The sequence below is a fragment of the Leptonychotes weddellii genome, chromosome 8 (genome assembly GCF_054177405.1).
Source record: "Leptonychotes weddellii isolate Sample4059 chromosome 8, ASM5417740v2, whole genome shotgun sequence".
Classification (NCBI taxonomy): domain Eukaryota; kingdom Metazoa; phylum Chordata; class Mammalia; order Carnivora; family Phocidae; genus Leptonychotes; species Leptonychotes weddellii.
Genome location: NC_138376.1, coordinates 29,845,776 through 29,863,057, shown reverse-complemented (window position 1 = coordinate 29,863,057; position 17,282 = coordinate 29,845,776). Strand labels below are relative to the sequence as shown.

At 49.5% G+C, this 17,282-nt stretch overlaps 1 protein-coding gene across 1 annotated transcript; it reads left to right on the top strand.

Moving 5' to 3' along the window:
* Window positions 1–2,486: 2,486 nt before the first annotated feature.
* MOCS1 (molybdenum cofactor synthesis 1) lies at window positions 2,487–17,191 on the top strand. The gene is made up of 10 exons (XM_081827551.1): window positions 2,487–2,535; window positions 5,133–5,138; window positions 6,718–6,882; window positions 9,245–9,306; window positions 9,653–9,764; window positions 10,182–10,294; window positions 10,754–10,864; window positions 13,146–13,266; window positions 13,798–13,845; window positions 15,644–17,191. The coding sequence occupies exons 1-10, from the start codon at window positions 2,487–2,489 to the stop codon at window positions 16,402–16,404; spliced, it is 1,548 nt and encodes a 515-aa protein (XP_081683677.1). The 3' UTR covers window positions 16,405–17,191.
* The last annotated feature ends 91 nt before the right edge of the window (window positions 17,192–17,282 follow it).

The following is a 17,282-nucleotide window of genomic DNA, read 5'->3' as shown; positions in this document are numbered from 1 at the left end:
TGAGCTGAAATCAAGAGTTGGATGCTTAATTGACTCAGCCACCCAGGGGCCCCCCTCTGTGTCTCTTGTATGCATTCTGTATCCTTTAAGATAACAACAAACCAAGTGGATGCTGACACTCACAGGGGCTTGGGGAAGTTATGTAATGCAGTTTAATAAAATCCTCCCACTGCTTCCTGACTCTGTGTTGTGGTTTTCCTGTTCTCTTTTTCCCCTAATGCACAGTCCCTAGGAAATGGGAGGGTGTGGCCTGTGCCAGCCATAGCTGGAACCCCAATGTCCTGGCTCCCCCCTAATCCTCCAGGCTTCCTAGTTCCCCCACAAGGTCTCACACTGGTCTATCCCAGCAGTTACTACTCTCCTTCAGGCCTGGCCACCCTAATTAAGAGCAGATTTCTCCTGTGGGTGGTCTGAGCACGATCCCTTCCCTTTGGCTTTTCTTTAAAAAAAAAAGAAAAGAAAGAAAGAAAGAAAAATGTTTTTCTTGCTTTTTGTTTTTTAAGGAATTACCAAGGTATTTGATCACCCCATATTCCCATAATTCCTGCAGCTTCTGCTGAATTGGTTTCTCATTTTATTTGAGTATTCTCTCTAAAAGTTGATGTGTGTCTAATGGTGAATCTAATTTTGGTGGTGTATCTAATTAAATCTGACAGATAATTTTTATAATGTTTTAAAGTAGTAGAGTAGTAGTTTTATAATGTTATTTGAATGCATATTAAATTTTAGGTTCAAGTTTCATTCCTTTGTTCTCTTAAGAATGTAACTACATTGTCCCCCGACAGCCAGTATTGCTGTTGGGAAAAGTCTGATGTCGATCTGGTTCTTGCTCTTGGTAGATGCTATGTTCTTTCTCTCTGGAAGTTATTAGAGTGCTTTCTTTGTATCTGATCTTCTTAAATTTTGGTATAATATCCCTAGAATAAGCTTTTCCTCACTTGTCCTGTTGACAGTGAAATTGCTCTTTCAGTACTAAGCCATTTGTTTTAAATTTGGGGAAATTCTCTCCATTATTTCTTCAGATAGTTCCTCCTTGCCAGCTTAATTTTTTTCCTGGGGCCTCTGTTATCTGGATGTTGCCCCTTCTACTTATAGCCTCCACAGTATTTAAATTATATTTTGATTTCTTATTCTCTTCCTCTTTTTCTTTTTTTTTCAAAGATTTTATTTATTTTAGAGAGGGAAAGAGAGAGAGCAAGCAGGGCTAGGGGCAGAGGGAGAGGGAGAAAATGTCTAGCAAACTCCGCATTGCACGCAGAGCCCAACTCACACCCTGAGATCATGACCTGAGCCAAAACCAAGAGTCAGACGCTTAACCCACTGAGCTACCAGGCACCCCTCTTTTCCTGGGAGAGCCCTAAATCTTATCTTCTCATATTACTGTATATCTTATTTCTTGTGTTCTTTATTTCATGATTAGGCTTTTATCTACTATGTCTTTACCCTTGTTTTTTATGATAAAAAATTTTCATGTTATTAATATCCTTCGTTATTTCTTTTACTGTATTGATCATGTTTCTCTTACATCAGTCTGTTTTAATCATTTTCCTTCTATTGGTATCTATTTTATAGGGTTTTTTGAGGGGGCAGGGAGCACTAGTTGTCCTTCTTAAGAGTCTCCTTGGTTTAGCTGGTAAATTTGTTCCCCTGAGAATATTCGCTATTCTTTATAGCACTACTTAATGGAAAGAGATTTAAGGCCAGATCTTCATCTCTGATAGGCCCGTGGGGCTAAAGAACTGAGAATATCACAGTTACCCACTCATGTTTGTACTCTCCCCACCGAACAACTAGCCTTGCTATGTGTGACTGCATGGAGTCGTATACTGCACAACTCTGGGAGTGAGTATTCATTTAGATGATGATGAGAATGGCACCTCCTACCATTCTGTAATATGGCAACCCTGCAGGTCTTCACCTTCAAACCCTCAGCAAGAAGCAGATTTGGAAGGAGGCAATTACCCTTGATTTTAATCCACCAGTTCTGGGGCTTTGGAGGGGGTAGATGGAGGAATGAATGCCTAAGGCCTCAACTCCTCTTCCAGAAAGGCCCTGGCAGATTCCCTGAGTTTACCTCCAGTGGATTCCCCAGCTGGTACTCTGGGGTGGTCGACACCGATTTCTTCAGTGAAGGGACACACAGTGATTGTTCTGAGGCATCAGTGGGTGAGGGCAAGAATCGCGCTTGAACTGTCTTATTTTCCTTGAACTGCTTACTTTCTCTGCCAGCTGTCTTCAACCCCAGGCTACAAACACCCTCCCGCACACCCGTTCAGAAGCACTCTTCTTCCGGTGTTCCTCGAGATTTTCATTTTGTAAAAGTTCCTAGATTCTCTGTTTCTTCAGAGTTGATTTGCTAAAGGGAGCCAACTACTGCTAATTTTCCATATTTTACTTTCCCACAGTAAAGCTCTTCTCTTTCTTTTTTTAACATTAAAAATAAAAACTGCCAGTTATTTTACCAGCAGAAACGAGTTTATTCGGGGATGAAAGAGAATTGCAATCTGGGACAGACAAGCTGTGGCAAAACCAGGGGTGAGTCTGGAGAACAAAAGGAGAGGTAGGCTTTTTATGGAGAAAGGGGGTAAGTCAGGAAGGCTGCTATAAAGGAAAAACCCATTGGAATCAACAGGGAGTTGGAAGTATAGTGCCTTCTCATTGGCTGAGCTGTTGCCAGAGGGAAGAAGGAAAGTGTTTCTTCCTGAAGCTGGCAAAGTAAAGTAGTATCCATTTGCAAGGTCAAGTCCCTCTCTTCCTGTTGGGTCCGCAAGTGACTCTGATTGTAGAGCTTGAGAGCTCCCCCTGCAGAAACCTCCCAACTTCATTTTAGTGGGGTTTCCCATGATTAATTTTCACACTTTTTAAAACAACTTCATTTTTAAACTTTTATTTTCTAGTTACAAGAATAGGGCATGTTTATTTCAAATAAGCAAAAAGAATATCACTACCACCCCAATACAACAACTGTTAACATTTTGGTTTGGTGACTTGCCTGTCATTTTGCTTTGTATCTGGTTTCTAACTACTGGTTTCAACCTGGACTTTAATATAACATGTGTATTTCCCAACTTCCCTAACATGATTTTACAGTCATTTTTTGGTTGTGTAATATTCCATCATCCAGACAAAGCATAATTTAGCCAGTTTTCTGTTGTTGGCTATCTGGATGATTTCCCTCTTCCTTTTATTATGTATTGTTCTCTAATAAACATTCTTGTAGATAAATATTGTTCACGTCCTTAATTATTTCCTTAGGTTAAATTCTTAGAAGTGAAATTTCAGGTCACAGGCATTTTAAGGTTCCATACACTACTCTCCAGATACAGAGCTTATCTCCAGAAAAGTTATATAATTATGGTCTTATATCATGAGCATGTGCATTTCCATACACCCCTACCTAAACTGGGTGTTAACTTTGTGATCTGCTGTTGTCTTTTTCTCAATCCAGCTTGTCTTGGGCATTTTACTTCTCGTTTCTGTACTCGCATATAGCTGAGCTGATTGTTCACCAAGATTCATGCATATACACCACATTATTTTTTATCCATTCATCATCAGTGGACATTTAGGTTGTTTCCATGTCTTGGTTTTTGTAAATAATGGAGTGAACAATGGGGGTGCATGTTATCTTTTTGAGTTAGTGTTTTTGTTGTGGGTTTTTTTTCCAGATAAATACCCAGAAGTGGAATTGTTGGATCATATGGTAGTTCTAATTTTAAGTTTTTGAGGAAACTCTATACTGTTTTCCATAGTGGCTGCATCAGTTTACATTTCCACCAACATTGTACAAGAGTTCTCTTTTCTCCACATCCTTACCAGCACTTGTTAATTCTTGTCTTTTTGATCATAGCCATTCCTAAGAGGTGTGAGGTAATATCTCACTGTGGTTTTGATTTGCATTTCCCTGATGATGAGTGATGTTGAGCATCTTTTCATATATCTGTTGGCCATCTTGTATATCTTTTTTGGGAAAAATGTCTGTTCAGATCCTCTGCCCATTTTAAATTGGATTGTTGGGTTTTTGCTATCAAGTTGTATGGGTTCTTTATGTATTTTACATATTAACCCCTTATCAGATATATGATTTACAAATATCTTCTCCCATTCAGTAGGTTGCCTTTTTATTTTGTTGATGATTTCCTTTGTAAACAGAAGCTTTTTAGTTTGATGTTTCTCCACTTGTTTATTTTTGCCTTTCTTGCCTCCAAAAAATCATCACCAACACTGAGGTCACGGAGCTTACCACCCCTGTTTTCTTCTAGGAGCTTTATAGTTTCAGATCAAGTCTTTAATCCATTTTGAGTTAATTTTTGCGCATGGTGTAAGGTAGTGGTAACAGTTTCCTTCTGCATGTGGCTGTCCAGTTTTCCCAGCACCATGTGTTGAAGAGACTCTCCTTTCCCCATTGCATATTTTTGGCTCCTTTGTCATAAATTAATTGGCTATGTGTGCATGGGTTTACTTACGGGCTCTGTATTCAGTTCCATCAATCTGTATGTCTGTTTTTATCCAATACCATACTGTTTTGATTACTATAGCTTTGTAATTTAATTTGAAATCAGGGGGTGTGATGTCTTCAACTTTGTTCTTTTTTCTCAACATGCCTTTGTCTATTTAGAGCCTTTTGTGGTTCTATACATATTTTGGGATTGTTCTATTTCTGTGAAAAATGCCAGAATTTTGATGGAGGTTGCATTGAATCTGTAGATCGCTTTGGGTAATATGAACATTTTAATAATATTGATTCTTCCAGTTCATGAGCACAAAATATCTTTCCACTTATTGTGTCTTCTTCAGTTTCTTTCATTAATGTCTTGAGAGTTTTCAGTGTAGCGGTCTTTCACCTCCTTAGTTAAATTAATTTCTAGGTATTTTGTTCTTTTGGATACAGTTATAAATGGGATTGTTTTCTTTATTTCTCTTTATGATAATTTGTTATTACTATATAGAAATGCAACAAATTTTTGTATATTGATTTTTATATCCTGTAACTATACTAAATTCATTTATTAGTTTTAATGTTTTTTTGGTGGGCTTCTTTAGGGTTTTCTCTATATGTCATCTGCAAATAGTGATAGCTTTACTTTTTCCCTTCCAGTTTGATGCCTTATGTCTCTTTTTTTCCTCCTAAGGTCAAGGTAAGACCTCCAATACTATGTTGAATAAAAGTGGCAGGAGCAAATATCCTTGTCTTGTTCCTGATCTTAGAGGAAAAGCTTTCAGCTTTTCACCATTGACTAAGATATTAGTTCGTAGGCTTGTCATATATGGCTTCTATTATGCTGAGGAATGCTCCTTCTATACCCACTTTTTTTTTTTTTTTTTTAGAGTTTTTGTCATGAAAGTGTGTCAGATTTTGTCAGATGTTTTTTCTGCATCTAATGAGTTGGGCATCTGATTTTTATCCTTCCTTTTGTTTATGTGGCATATATCACATTGATTTTGTGAATGTTGAACCATTCTTGCATCCCTGGAGTAAATTCCATTTGATCATGATGTATGATCCTTTTAATATATTGATGAATATGGTTTGCTAATATTTTGTTGAGGATTTTGCATCTATGTTCATCTAACTTTGATTTTTTTTTTTAATTCAATTAGCCAACTAATAATACCTCATTCGTTTCAGGTGTAGTGTTCAATAAATTAGGATGATGGACACTAACTCTGATTTTTAAAAGAATCCTCTTCGGTTATCTCTTTCACTTTTTCTTCCTCTTTCATTCTTCTGTTTGTGGAATTTATCTTTCTTTTACAACATTCTCCTTAAATGGGTGCTGACTCTTGGCTATGTACTCATCTCAGTGCTCAAGGCTTCTGTTGGCTTGGCTGCCAGTGCTGTTTCTATTCATGCTGGTTTCCCCCACCCCCTTCAGCTAGCTTAACTACTCTAGCCTTGGGGTAAAAGCTGCAGCCTTCCCCCTGCACATAAGGATGGAGGGAGACCAACTTACCCAGCTCAGGCAAACACAGTTCCCCAGACTGGTAATCTCCTTGACATGCCCAGGGTCCTTCCTACTCCCTGTGTAGGTGACTGTTAAGTTTGGGGTACACTAGTCGCCCTCCTACTTTGTACAGAACCTTCTGTATGTGCTTGGGGCTGTGGTTTCCTCAATCCACATGAGCCCATCTGCTTTCTGTCTTTCAGGATTTCTCTACTTGTCTGGGCCATTGAAGGCATTCTTTCTTGCCTTCCAGTGCTATTGTGGACTCTTTTTTCATCCTTCTGTTATGTCTAGGAACTTGGGGTATAATGGAGGAGGCGGTTTAGCAAGTAATCCAAACACTTCTTTGTTTCTCCTATGCAGAGTATGAGCACCTATGAGTTGATTAACTGAGAGCATAGTCTTGGAGTCAAGTACACAGGGATTTGAATCTCAGCCATTCTTACTAGCTGTGTGACTTTAAGCAATTTTCTTAATCTCTCCAAGTCTCTCTTGCCTTATCTAGTAAATGGGGATAACCCTTGTTGTGAGGCTTCAGTGAGCTAAGGCCTGCAAAGCCCTTGGCAGGGCCTCTAGCAGAGTGAGCACTCAGTGTTTAATCTTTTGGTTATTTTTATCAGAGTTTTTATTAAGCTAAACCCAGTTAATAGAAGAGCACAGAGAAACCCTTTTCCATCCATCTTATTTGGACTTGGAGTTTCTTCTTCCAGCCCTTCTCCCAGCCTCACCGGGAATAAACAGACTGACTTCCCCCCTTCTGCTCTCTCTGCAGCTCAGCTCCACCAGCTGGAGGGACTGAGGACCATTGGCATCACCACCAACGGCATCAACCTAGCCCGGCTGCTCCCTCAGCTTCAGAAGGCTGGTCTCAGTGCCATCAACATCAGCCTGGATACACTGGTACCAGCCAAATTTGAGTTCATCGTTCGCAGGAAAGGTGAGCCAGTGTGGTTTGCAGTGGAGGGCGGCCCTCCAAGGCAAGGGGCCTGGTTGCTCCCTTTTGGTGTCTGAGCTGCAGATAAACCTGAGCATTTATTCCTCACCCCTCACCTTCGCCAGATGTCTTCTGTCTCTATAGCCATACCCATACGCTTGGGAAATCTGGGGGATCAGATGCTAAGACCTGTGATGACCAGTCTCCTTATGCCCTGCCCCCAGTGTGCCTGGGACTGAGAGGGTTGCTTTTCCATTTTAAAACCAAGGCAGTCCCTGGCAGATGGGACAACTTGATTACCCTATAATGAGCTCTGAGGAAATGTGGGGCAGCCCAGGGTGGAAGCAGCTGCCTTGAGGTGCCAGGGTCAAGGCCAGCACTGCCACGGCCTCCCCCACCAGGCTTCATCACGGAGGGCACAGGTCGGGGAGGTAGAGCAACCCTGAGCCCTGGGTCTCATTAGATCAGCACCTGATGTCTCTTGGGGCATGGGCTTCAGTTTGGGGTAGGAAGTATCCGGGGTTGGATGCCCTTTGATTTGGGGAGGGTGGTACATAACTGAGACTTCTCAGCAATCCTTCCCCTTCTCTGGAAACAGCTTCTAGCTCCCAGCCCCACTTTCTCTTTCCCCTGCTCCATGCGGTGACTCCCTGTTTACACCACCCACGTGCTGAGGACGTGCTCATGGAGTCCTTGCCCTCTGGAAAGAGCTGCTGCAGGTGCTGTGGAGGGGACAGAGACACACAGGACATTGCTCTGCCTTACAGGCCAAAATGTGTGATGCTACTAGATCACCTTTGTTTGTCTTGTGATGTCAATCAAAGTGCTGCAGAGAAGGAGAGAGAACTCCTAGCGCGGAAGACCTGGAGGGCTCCATGGAGCAGGCATTTACTTTGGGCCTTGAGTAATGGGGAGTGGGAAGAGGAGTTGGATCAAGGGAGCTTACTTTGAAGGGGAACGTCAGTCAGAAACCTGCAAGGGCTCTGAGGTGTAAAGTGCATTTGTGGGTTTCAGCCCCCAACCCGACATCCACATCTCCCCTGCCTCCTTGTCTCGTTTCCTAGAATGAGGATTGGAGACAGTAGATCCTGATGTTAGATCTGCTGCCTTCCTGTTTATACTCCTGTGTCCACCACCTCCTTTTGGAGATAGAGTGCTTTACAAAGGAAGAAACTTCTAGATTATCATAACAACATTTTCTGTGAAAGCCACACTTTCCTCCCTTTTCCCTCCCTCACCGGGCCATCTAAAAATGCTACAGGGAAACCATGGAGGCCGTCATCTGGCCACCCTCCCCCAGGGGGATGGCCCAGCTGTGAATCACCACAATCACCAGGCTGTGCAGGGTGGGGTAGGCGCCAATGTGCAGGAGGTGCTCAAATGTTTGGACGCACGAGTGAGCCGAGAGTGAGCGGAGGTGAGGAGAAGCCAACCTGGGATCACAGGTACTGTGGTTAACCACAGAAATGGGAGAACCACATGCATACTAACTGCTCACTCGTGCTGGTACAGACCTTGCACTTAGGAAGTGCACGGTGCGAGCGGGCAGAGTGCATGAATGGACAGACTTTAAAAGCACTGACAAAGGAGTCTAGAAACCTGCATTCTTTTTTTTGTTTTGAAACATACCTTTTTTGTATTTTAAAAATGTGGAAATGATAATTTCTGATTTTCATATAATTTGTACATTAGATTATCATTTCAGTTAGAATGTTAATTGCCACAAACTTTAACCTACTAATAGTTTTTTTTTAAATTTTATTTTATTATGTTATGTTAGTCACCATACAATACATCATTAGTTTTTGACGTGGTGAGGCACGCAGCGTGAGGCCTCCAGCAGGGCACTGCCTCTCCTCAGGCCTCAGTTTCCCCATCTGGACAATGAGAGGGGTCACCTAGATAAGGGTTGGCACATTACAGTCCACCAGCTAAATCCAGCCCCCTGCTTTTTTTTTTTTTTTTAATTTTATAGCCTGGGAGCCAAGAGTGAATTTGACAGATAATATTTATAATCAACTTGATGATAGGGAACATTAACTATGAACCCCCAGTTAAGCAAAGTATTATCCCAGCAAAAAGAATTCCATTCCTCCATTACATTTGTAGAGCTATGTTATAAAAAATTGTACTCAATTATCCGATTCTGTAATTAATCAATACAGTCTTTATAAGATATACCTAATAATATCCTCAATTTCACCTCTTAGCCTACAAAACCTAAAATATTTACTATCTGGTCCCTGGACTTGGGGGTCTCTGAGGCTCCTTACTGCTCTGGTGCTTCCCTCTGGGTGTAAGGGGGGCAGGGGAGGGGGAGAGGGAGAAAGAGAAAGTTTCCAGACCCTTCCCTCCTTCCTCGCAGGCTTCCACAAGGTCATGGCGGGCATCCACAAGGCCATCGAGCTGGGCTACAGCCCTGTGAAGGTGAGCCCCTGCTGCTGCTTTGAACCTCGGACTTCTGCCCCTCTAGCCTGGCTAGGCCGTCCGCTGCGGGCGTCGGGGCCCATGGCAGCTCCCCGTGCTGGCCAGTGCAGCTAGCTATACTGTACCCCCCCTTCCTTGCCCCCTGGATCCAGCGTGCCCCTGACACCCTACAAAGGAGGGGAGAAAACCAGTGACCCCCTGGGAATCCCCAACTTAAGAACTGGGGGAGAGAAACATGGAATGGGCCCTCCAGTGCAGAGCCTAGGCAGGCACCAGACCCCCAAAGGTCATTCCCGAAAAAGAGTGCAGGGGGGACAGCCCTTGTGGTCCCCTTGTCCCCGGCCAGGTGAACTGTGTGGTGATGCGAGGCCTGAACGAGGACGAGCTTCTGGACTTTGTCGCTTTGACCGAGGGCCTCCCTCTGGACGTGCGTTTCATAGAGTACATGCCCTTCGACGGTCAGTGACCTGGGGCGGGGCGGGAGGAGGAGGTTGGGCCTGGTGGCAGAACTGGCCCAGCGCCAGGCTGAGAGCGTGGTGTGGGGATGCTGAGGACCCTGGGGAGGGTTGAGTGGGGTGGACAAGGTCTGACGGGCCCTGTGGGTGCTGCTGACCCTGGGGCCTGCTGTGTGAGTAGGAATTTCCCCAGGCATGATGGGGAGGGGCCTGGGCAGGTGCCAGGGCTAGGGCTATGATGGGGCATCAGAGGCATCTCCACGTCAGGCATTGGTCTGGTTTGACCCACCTGTGTTAGGCCAGTCCTCCTGCCCTCCCATCCGAGGGGCGGAACTGATTCCTGGGCTCTGTGGGAGGACGGACCTGAAGACCCCAGGCCCTTGCAACTCTGTGACTCAGTGGCTTCCAATCCTGAGACAGGTAACAGGTGGAACTTCAAGAAGATGGTGAGCTACAAGGAGATGCTGAACACCCTCCAGCAGCAGTGGCCAGAGCTGGAGAAGCTGCCTGAGGAGGAATCCAGCACAGCCAAGGTTACGGGCAGGAGAGTGGGGCTGGGTCGGGAGGAGGAGCGCGGAAGAGCAGGCACTGAGGTCGGAATGCAGCGAGGCAGGGCAGTACCATGTAGCAGGAGGCATGACCGTGCCGTCACAGCTGCCTCCTGGTGGGCAGAGCAGCAGGCTGGGCATGGGGCATGGGGCGGCTGTAAATACCTTGTCCTAGGCCACGCTTCAGTGAGCGGTGGGCAGGTGCTCTGGCCATGTGGCCCGTGGGCCTCCGAATCCGTAGCAGGTTTGCTGTCCGGCAGGCCAGGTGCAAGCAGAGAGCTCGTAGGTCATGCATTGTGTCAGAGTCTTCTGTTGGCTCGGGGCCGCGGGTGCTCCCTTCCGTGGGGCTCCTCCAGAGAGGGCTGAAGAGTGGGGGCTCTGGTGCCATTGGTGGCCCATCCAGCACCATCCCCTCCACTGCCCTTCTTTCCCTGCTCACCCCAGGCCTTTAAAATCCCTGGCTTCCGAGGCCAGCTCAGCTTCATCACGTCCATGTCTGAGCATTTCTGTGGAACCTGTAACCGACTGCGAATCACGGCTGATGGGAACCTCAAGGTAAGTGTCCCTTTCCCCACGAGGGCCCCCTTGCCACTTCTGTGTTGTCAATCTCTCTTCCCCACCTGTGCCCCCAGATGGAGGGGAGGCTAGCAGGTAGCAGGGCACATGGTGTGGTTGGCGAAATAGGGTCCGTTTTGGGGGGAGCATGGGGACAGAAGGTGAAAGTGAACCCATGGCCTTCCTTCCCGGGGCCCCTACAGTAACTTCCGGTTGATTGGGAGCCACTTGCCAGGCTCGATGTTACCAGGATGGGCAGGGAAGAGGTGAAGGGTCCATGTGCCCTGGACCGCAGCCCCCACCCGATGGGCTCCTTTCCAGGCCAGGGGCTCCACTCTGAAACCAACGTCCATTACTCATACCTGGTCAGCACATACCGTGCCTTCAGCCCTGTGGAGAATGTCCGAGAGGCGTAGACCTACTCGTTCCCTTTAGAGGCAGTCTCATTGATAAGACCCAATAAAGAGCTGATGTGTGGCAGTGCATAATTCGGTGTCAGATGAGTGGCCAGACAGGCTGTGAGGGTGGTGAGCTTTGAGGGAGTGCATCCTGGACACTGGTGACCTTGAAGAGTGGAGAAGGAGGGCGAGGGAGGACACTTGTCTGGAGTTCGTGCTAATGTGGCTGGGGCATATTAACGCCAGATATCCCCAGGTGAAATGTACAGTGTGTGTTCTATGGACAGTAGGGTGCTGTGCAGTTTCTGGACAAGGGAGGACATGACTCCCATTCGTGTCTGAGGAAGAATAACCCACTGGTTGAATTTGGAAACAGGAAGACTAGTCAGATGGCCCTTTAACAGTGTTCCGTGTAGGCAAGAGTGGGAGGCGAGGACAGGAAGGAGGAATGAAGGAGCTGGTAAGGCATGCAGGGGGGCGGCGGGGGGGCAGACTGAGAAGGCGTCCGGGGGGGCCGGTTGGCTTTGGGAGCTGTTTAGCATGGGGGAGGAGGGAGATCAGAGATCAGACGCATGGAGTTGGACATCCAGAAGGGACCATCCAGCACTTGTTCAAAAGCCAGGGCTTTTTTTCTGGGCCGGAGATGTGGCATTGCCCTAAAATACGGGTGGCATCTGTCTAGTCAGGGCTCCTTCAGGACATGGAAGGTGGGGCTCTGAAGAGAGGCTATCTATAGTGTGGGGTGAAGGGGACTTAGAAGGGATGTCGAGGCACCTGGGGGAGAGGAGGGGGAGGGGAGGAAGCGGCGTCCCCAGGGCCCATGGAGAGCTGTAGCCTGGCAGGGTGGCCGCCTGGTTGGAGCCGCAGCTGTGGAGGGGAGCAGTAACCACCTGAGAAGGCAGAGCCTGGAAGAAGCAGGGCAGCAATGCCCGATCTTTCTCTCCTCTCACTCTCCAATCTCCCAGCAGCCAACTGAGGCAGAAGCCCGCTGGAGGGGATCTCAGAAGGTGGAGCCCCTGGGTGCAGAGGGTGGACCCTGGGGCCTGGTGGGGGAGTGAGGGATGGGGACTAGCCAGCAGGGTGAAGCAGGTGTACCTTCCACTTAGATTCTGTCTGTAGCTTCTCTAGTGCGCTCCGCCCTCAGAGGCGCCACAGACGTCCCTCTGTCCTCTGTGTCCACAGTGCCTTCTATAGAGCTGGCACATAGTAGGCGCTTTATAAAGTTCTGTGGGAGAAGGGTCGGTATCTCACTTGCTGGGACTGGCTCCTCCAGCCCTGAGCCCCCAGAGCAGCCAGCCTCCCTCGGAAGGCGGGGCGTGGCGAGTTTGAATGGCCTCAAGATGCCCGCTCCACCAGGCCTGTGCTAGTCAGTCATCAGTCCAGGTCACAAACTGGAGTGGGTGCAGGGGCAGGCGGGTAGTGTCCGTGAGTGTAGGGGCCAGGAGGGGACGGGTGCAATGGGATGTTTCTGGGGGGTGCTGCATCTGGGGGGACTGCTGGGACTCAGCTGATCGGGGTCCGTTCTCAAGGCAGTAGGCTACTCTGTGGAACGTCTCAGGAGAAGGTATGGATCTGGATTTTTATGTGCTGTCTCTGTTGGCAACTGTGTAATTTTTTATGGTATGCTCTATAAGCTGAAGGTAACCTGACTGTAAATCAGCTGTAGGCTGTGGGATGTCTGATTTTGCTTCCTGCCCCTCTGGCCTCTCTAACTTCACCATCCGGCACCTTCTGTCCCTCACTGCAGGAAGTCCTGCCTTGAGTGTGACCCAGCCACGGGAGGCCTGGATGCTGGCGCTCAGCCCACGGGGGACTCTAGGCAGGGGGCCCAAGGCTCCGGGCCAAGGGAGGCATGTTCTCACCCCCATGGTGACCGCCCACAGGTCTGCCTCTTCGGGAACTCAGAGGTGTCTCTACGGGATCACCTGCGGGCAGGGGCCTCCGAGGAGGAGCTGCTGAGGATCATCGGGGCCGCTGTGGGCAGGAAGAAGCGGCAGCATGCAGGTAAGGGGGGGGCATGGGGAAGGCCGGGCTGGCTGGCTGCTGAGTGGGCCGGAGGGGCTGAGGGGACAGAGCAAAGATTGGCAGGAAGCCAGTGGGACTCCATGCCCGTCGTGGTGCCCAGTCCGTCCTGTGGCACTTAGACCGGGGGTGGTGATGGTTCTCCTCCCTCGGGGGCATGGGCACAGCAGAGCCTGTGCAGGAGAGGGAGCCCTGAATTCTCTTGGGCTGTTTTATCGGGTAGAGGGGAAGGGGAGGTGGGGGGAGGGGCACTGCACCTGTCTCATCCCACACCTTGCCTTCTGTCAGGAGGGCGGGGTCCCGGGCACCCACTGTGTCCCCCAAGGGCACCCAGTCATGGGTGACTTTGCAGTCTGTAGCAGGGGCTTTTTGTCAGGGTGCGCCTAGGTGAGTGCATGTCCCCGGGTTGTCATACCACTGTGTCCACCATGGTTTCAGTGAACTCTCCTTTCCCCACCCCTCCCATCCCCCTTTCCTGCTTTCCTCTCCCTCCCCATCTTTCCCTTACCCCAGGCATGTTCAGTATTGCCCAGATGAAGAACCGGCCCATGATCCTCATCGGTGGGTGACCCATCAGTACGTAACCACTCACCCTTGTCCCTGGGGGATCCCGAGGGGTGGGGTTCCTGCCCTAAGGCACCCCCCAGATCCTGCATTTCATCCTGATGTTCACATCCTTGTGTTTCTTCTGCTCCTCTTCCATCTTCTCTCAACCCTCCAGCTTTCCTGTGTCTTCTCTTCCCTGGGGATTGCTCCCCCTCAGTCTACGTACCACAGAAGTCATCCTTTTCTCTTACTAGAAATTGAGGCAGGGTGCCCTCCAGGTTTATGATCACTAAGGTGATTGTGCCCCGAACATGGAACTCCTGGTTAAGACAGAGACCCCGTCCTGGGCTCTGGAAACTCCCAGCCTAGATACCATTACAGGAGCTGGGCAGAGCTTGGGGCAGCCAGCTAAGAATATTCCTGATCTTTTCAGGGAGGAGGCAGCCAGGATCTCAACTGCCTAGTTCCTTAACTCCTGGGACCTTATATGCATAAAGTCCCATGTGTTCTCTGGGGAACTGGCTGGCCCATCAGGAGCTTTACAGATGCTGCTACCCATCTGCTAAAATGCCCAGACGAGAGCAGGGGAGGCCTTGGCCACAGCCAGATCTGGGCTTCTGAATTGTACCAGCAGGCAAGAGAAAGCAGTGAGAAAGACTAGGGGAAGGGATTCGCTTCTCCAGGGGTTGGAACCAAGTGAGTGCAGGGGCCCAGAGGAAGGCAGGCTGGTGTGGGCCAGAGACAGCCCAAGGACTACCTCCCATACCAGCTTCCCAAAGAAGGTAAGGCAGCTCACCGAAGCCCTCCCTTGGGAAGAAAACTTGACCATCTCTCTTCTTCCCTCACTTCCAGCATCATAGTCCTACGGATGGGCCTCGACCCATGCTGACACACCTTGATGGCAAGGAGTGGGGCATGCCTTTGTGGCCACCCTGGGAGTGAGGTTGTACCTCTGACATTGGCCAGGTGGGGGCCCAGAGCTGGGAAGCTGGATATTGGGAGACCTATTTGCTTCATAAGGTATATTATTCCTCTCAAGGACACAGAGTAATAAGCTGGTCTGGTTTCTGTAAAACCAGGAGTTGCCTAGAACAGGGTCTCCGACTTTCATGTACACATGAATCGCTTGGGGATCTTGTCATTTCAGAGTCGGGTTTGGGACTGGGGCTCTGCAACAGACCACCCTTTGGGTAACAAGAGCCTGCAAGGCTCCCAAGGCCCTTGGCACCATTTGGATCAGCCTGTCACTCTGTGGGTACTTCTGATGTCCTTGAGGGGGCTTCAAAGACATTGTTGAAATAGATACAATATTTCCCTTACTATCTTCTCTGTAAATTCGATAATTACTGTTAACTCTTCATAGAGAATGTGAAGAGGAGAGAGTAACTGTGGTTGGTAGTTCAGGCTGAGACCTCACTGTAGCTTCCAGAAAAATGCAGGGACAGGGAAAGGTCATGTGATTGGGCTGCAGTGTTTGGACCTTAGGTGTTTCTGAGGGGAACTTCGGCGACAAGGAAGTTGGTGTGGAGGAGAGCGCAGGAGTGCCCCCTCCACTCCCGCGGGCCCAGAGATACTGGTGGGGCTGTGCCCTGCGCAGCGCCTGCCGTGAGGGGCTGCAGACCTGTATTCTGGGACCCTCTGTCTGCATACCTCCTGCTTTCTCTCTTCTCACTGTGCTCTTTGCTCTTCATCCCTCTCTCCCCAGTGTGGAAGCAAGAACTCGAGGTGGGCAGGGAAAAGGTGGGAGAAGAGGTGGGGGAAAACACTTCCCTTTTGGGCTTAGCCTTTCTTCTCTTTCCTTCTTGCTTTCCAGAGTTACTTTTGATGCTCCAAGATTCCCCACCAGCCATTCCAAGCATTTCCTCCCAGGACTCCTTTCGTGTTCAGGGTATAAGACACAGAGGGAGTTTCTCCAACCAGATGATGATTTTGTGGAAAGGAGGCTGGGTCCCCCAGGCCCCTCTCCTTGCCCAGCGGCTGCTGGGGTCCGTCTGCCCTCAAAGACACTGCAGTTCCCACCTCAACTCAGATGCCAACCCAAAGTGCCTTAGTGCAGTGTCCCGGGCTCCTGGCACCCCCTCAGGACCCCTGCCAACCTCGGACCAACTAACCCATGTGGACACAGCAGGACGGGCAGCTATGGTAGATGTGGGCGGGAAGCCAGACACGGAGCGGGTGGCTGTGGCCTCAGCCGTGGTCCTCCTGGGGCCCATGGCCTTCAAGCTCATCCAGGAGAACCAGCTCAAGAAGGGTGATGCCCTGGCGGTGGCCCAGCTGGCCGGAGTCCAGGCGGCCAAGCTGACCAGCCAGCTGATTCCTCTGTGCCACCACGTGGCCCTGAGCCACGTGCAGGTAGGGCTGGAGCTGGACGGCACACGCCATGCGGTGGGGATCCGGGTGTCCTGCCGGGCTCGGGGCCCCACCGGGGTGGAGATGGAAGCCCTGACCGCTGCTGCCGTGGCTGCCCTCACTGTGTACGACATGTGCAAGGCTGTCAGCAGAGACATCGTGTTGGGGGAGATCAAGCTCCTGAGCAAGACCGGGGGTCAGCGGGGGGACTTCCAGCGGACTTAGAGTTCTTGCCCCTCACCCCCCGGCCCAGCCAGGTCAAGATGGGATGCAGTTCCAGCAAGTTCCTGTAACCCTGTCCCTGTTTACCTCCATCAGCAGGAGCCCGAGGTCAGCCCACCCCTTTACCGCTACACCATCTCTAGTGAGCTGCACGGTCTCCTGTCAGCCTTCCTGGACACTCCGGTCGTGGGGGCGGCGGGGGGGGGGTCGCCGCGAGCAGCGCTGGAGAGCCGAGAAATCACATTGCCTGAAATAGCCCCCAGAGAACCCATGCAGTTTCAGACACCCCGATCTATAACTTCCACTCCTCATTTTGGGTTTCCTCTTTTGCTTCCGTGGGGGGAGCATAAGGGCTCATGAAGCAGAGGGAACCCACTTTGAGGAGGGAAGGGCATGGTTTGCATTAAGAATGTTCTACTACTTCTGTAAAGCAGTTTTGCCTTCCCGAGTTTGGGGAGCTGCACCCCTACCAACCCTCTGAAGGGGCCAGTTCCCACCTCATTTTGCCTGCGTCTAGGCCCCCTTGAACTTGCAGGGTCTTGGCTTCACCATTGCACTCGTCCTGCTAGCAGCTCCCTTTCCCAGCCCCTTCTGCTTGAACGGGATATACAACAGGCAGCAGCCCTGAGGACTCCTGCCCCAGGCACACACCCCACGCCTGGCCCTGCGCACTGCTGTTCCACCCACTGCCCACACCCCTTTATTCTGGGACATATCCGGGAAAGAAGAGAGCTGAAGATGGCCTTCACCCTCACAGTGCACAAAATAAAGCCACGATGTCAGCTTTTGAGATGCAAGAATGCGGACTCTCTGTGCGGAGGGCTCTGAGCTGCCATGAAGTCATACCCCTGCCCTCCCCCCCGCCCCCCCCGGGGAAAAAG

Excerpts from the sequence above, each read along its gene's own strand:
- MOCS1 (XM_081827551.1), top strand. The coding sequence starts at position 2,487 with ATGAAAGAGAATTGCAATCTGGGACAGACAAGCTGTGGCAAAACCAGG. Across the intron at positions 9,307-9,652 it reads TGGGCTACAGCCCTGTGAAG|GTGAACTGTGTGGTGATGCG; the intron begins GTGAGCCCCTGC and ends GTCCCCGGCCAG. Across the intron at positions 13,267-13,797 it reads GAAGAAGCGGCAGCATGCAG|GCATGTTCAGTATTGCCCAG; the intron begins GTAAGGGGGGGG and ends CCCTTACCCCAG.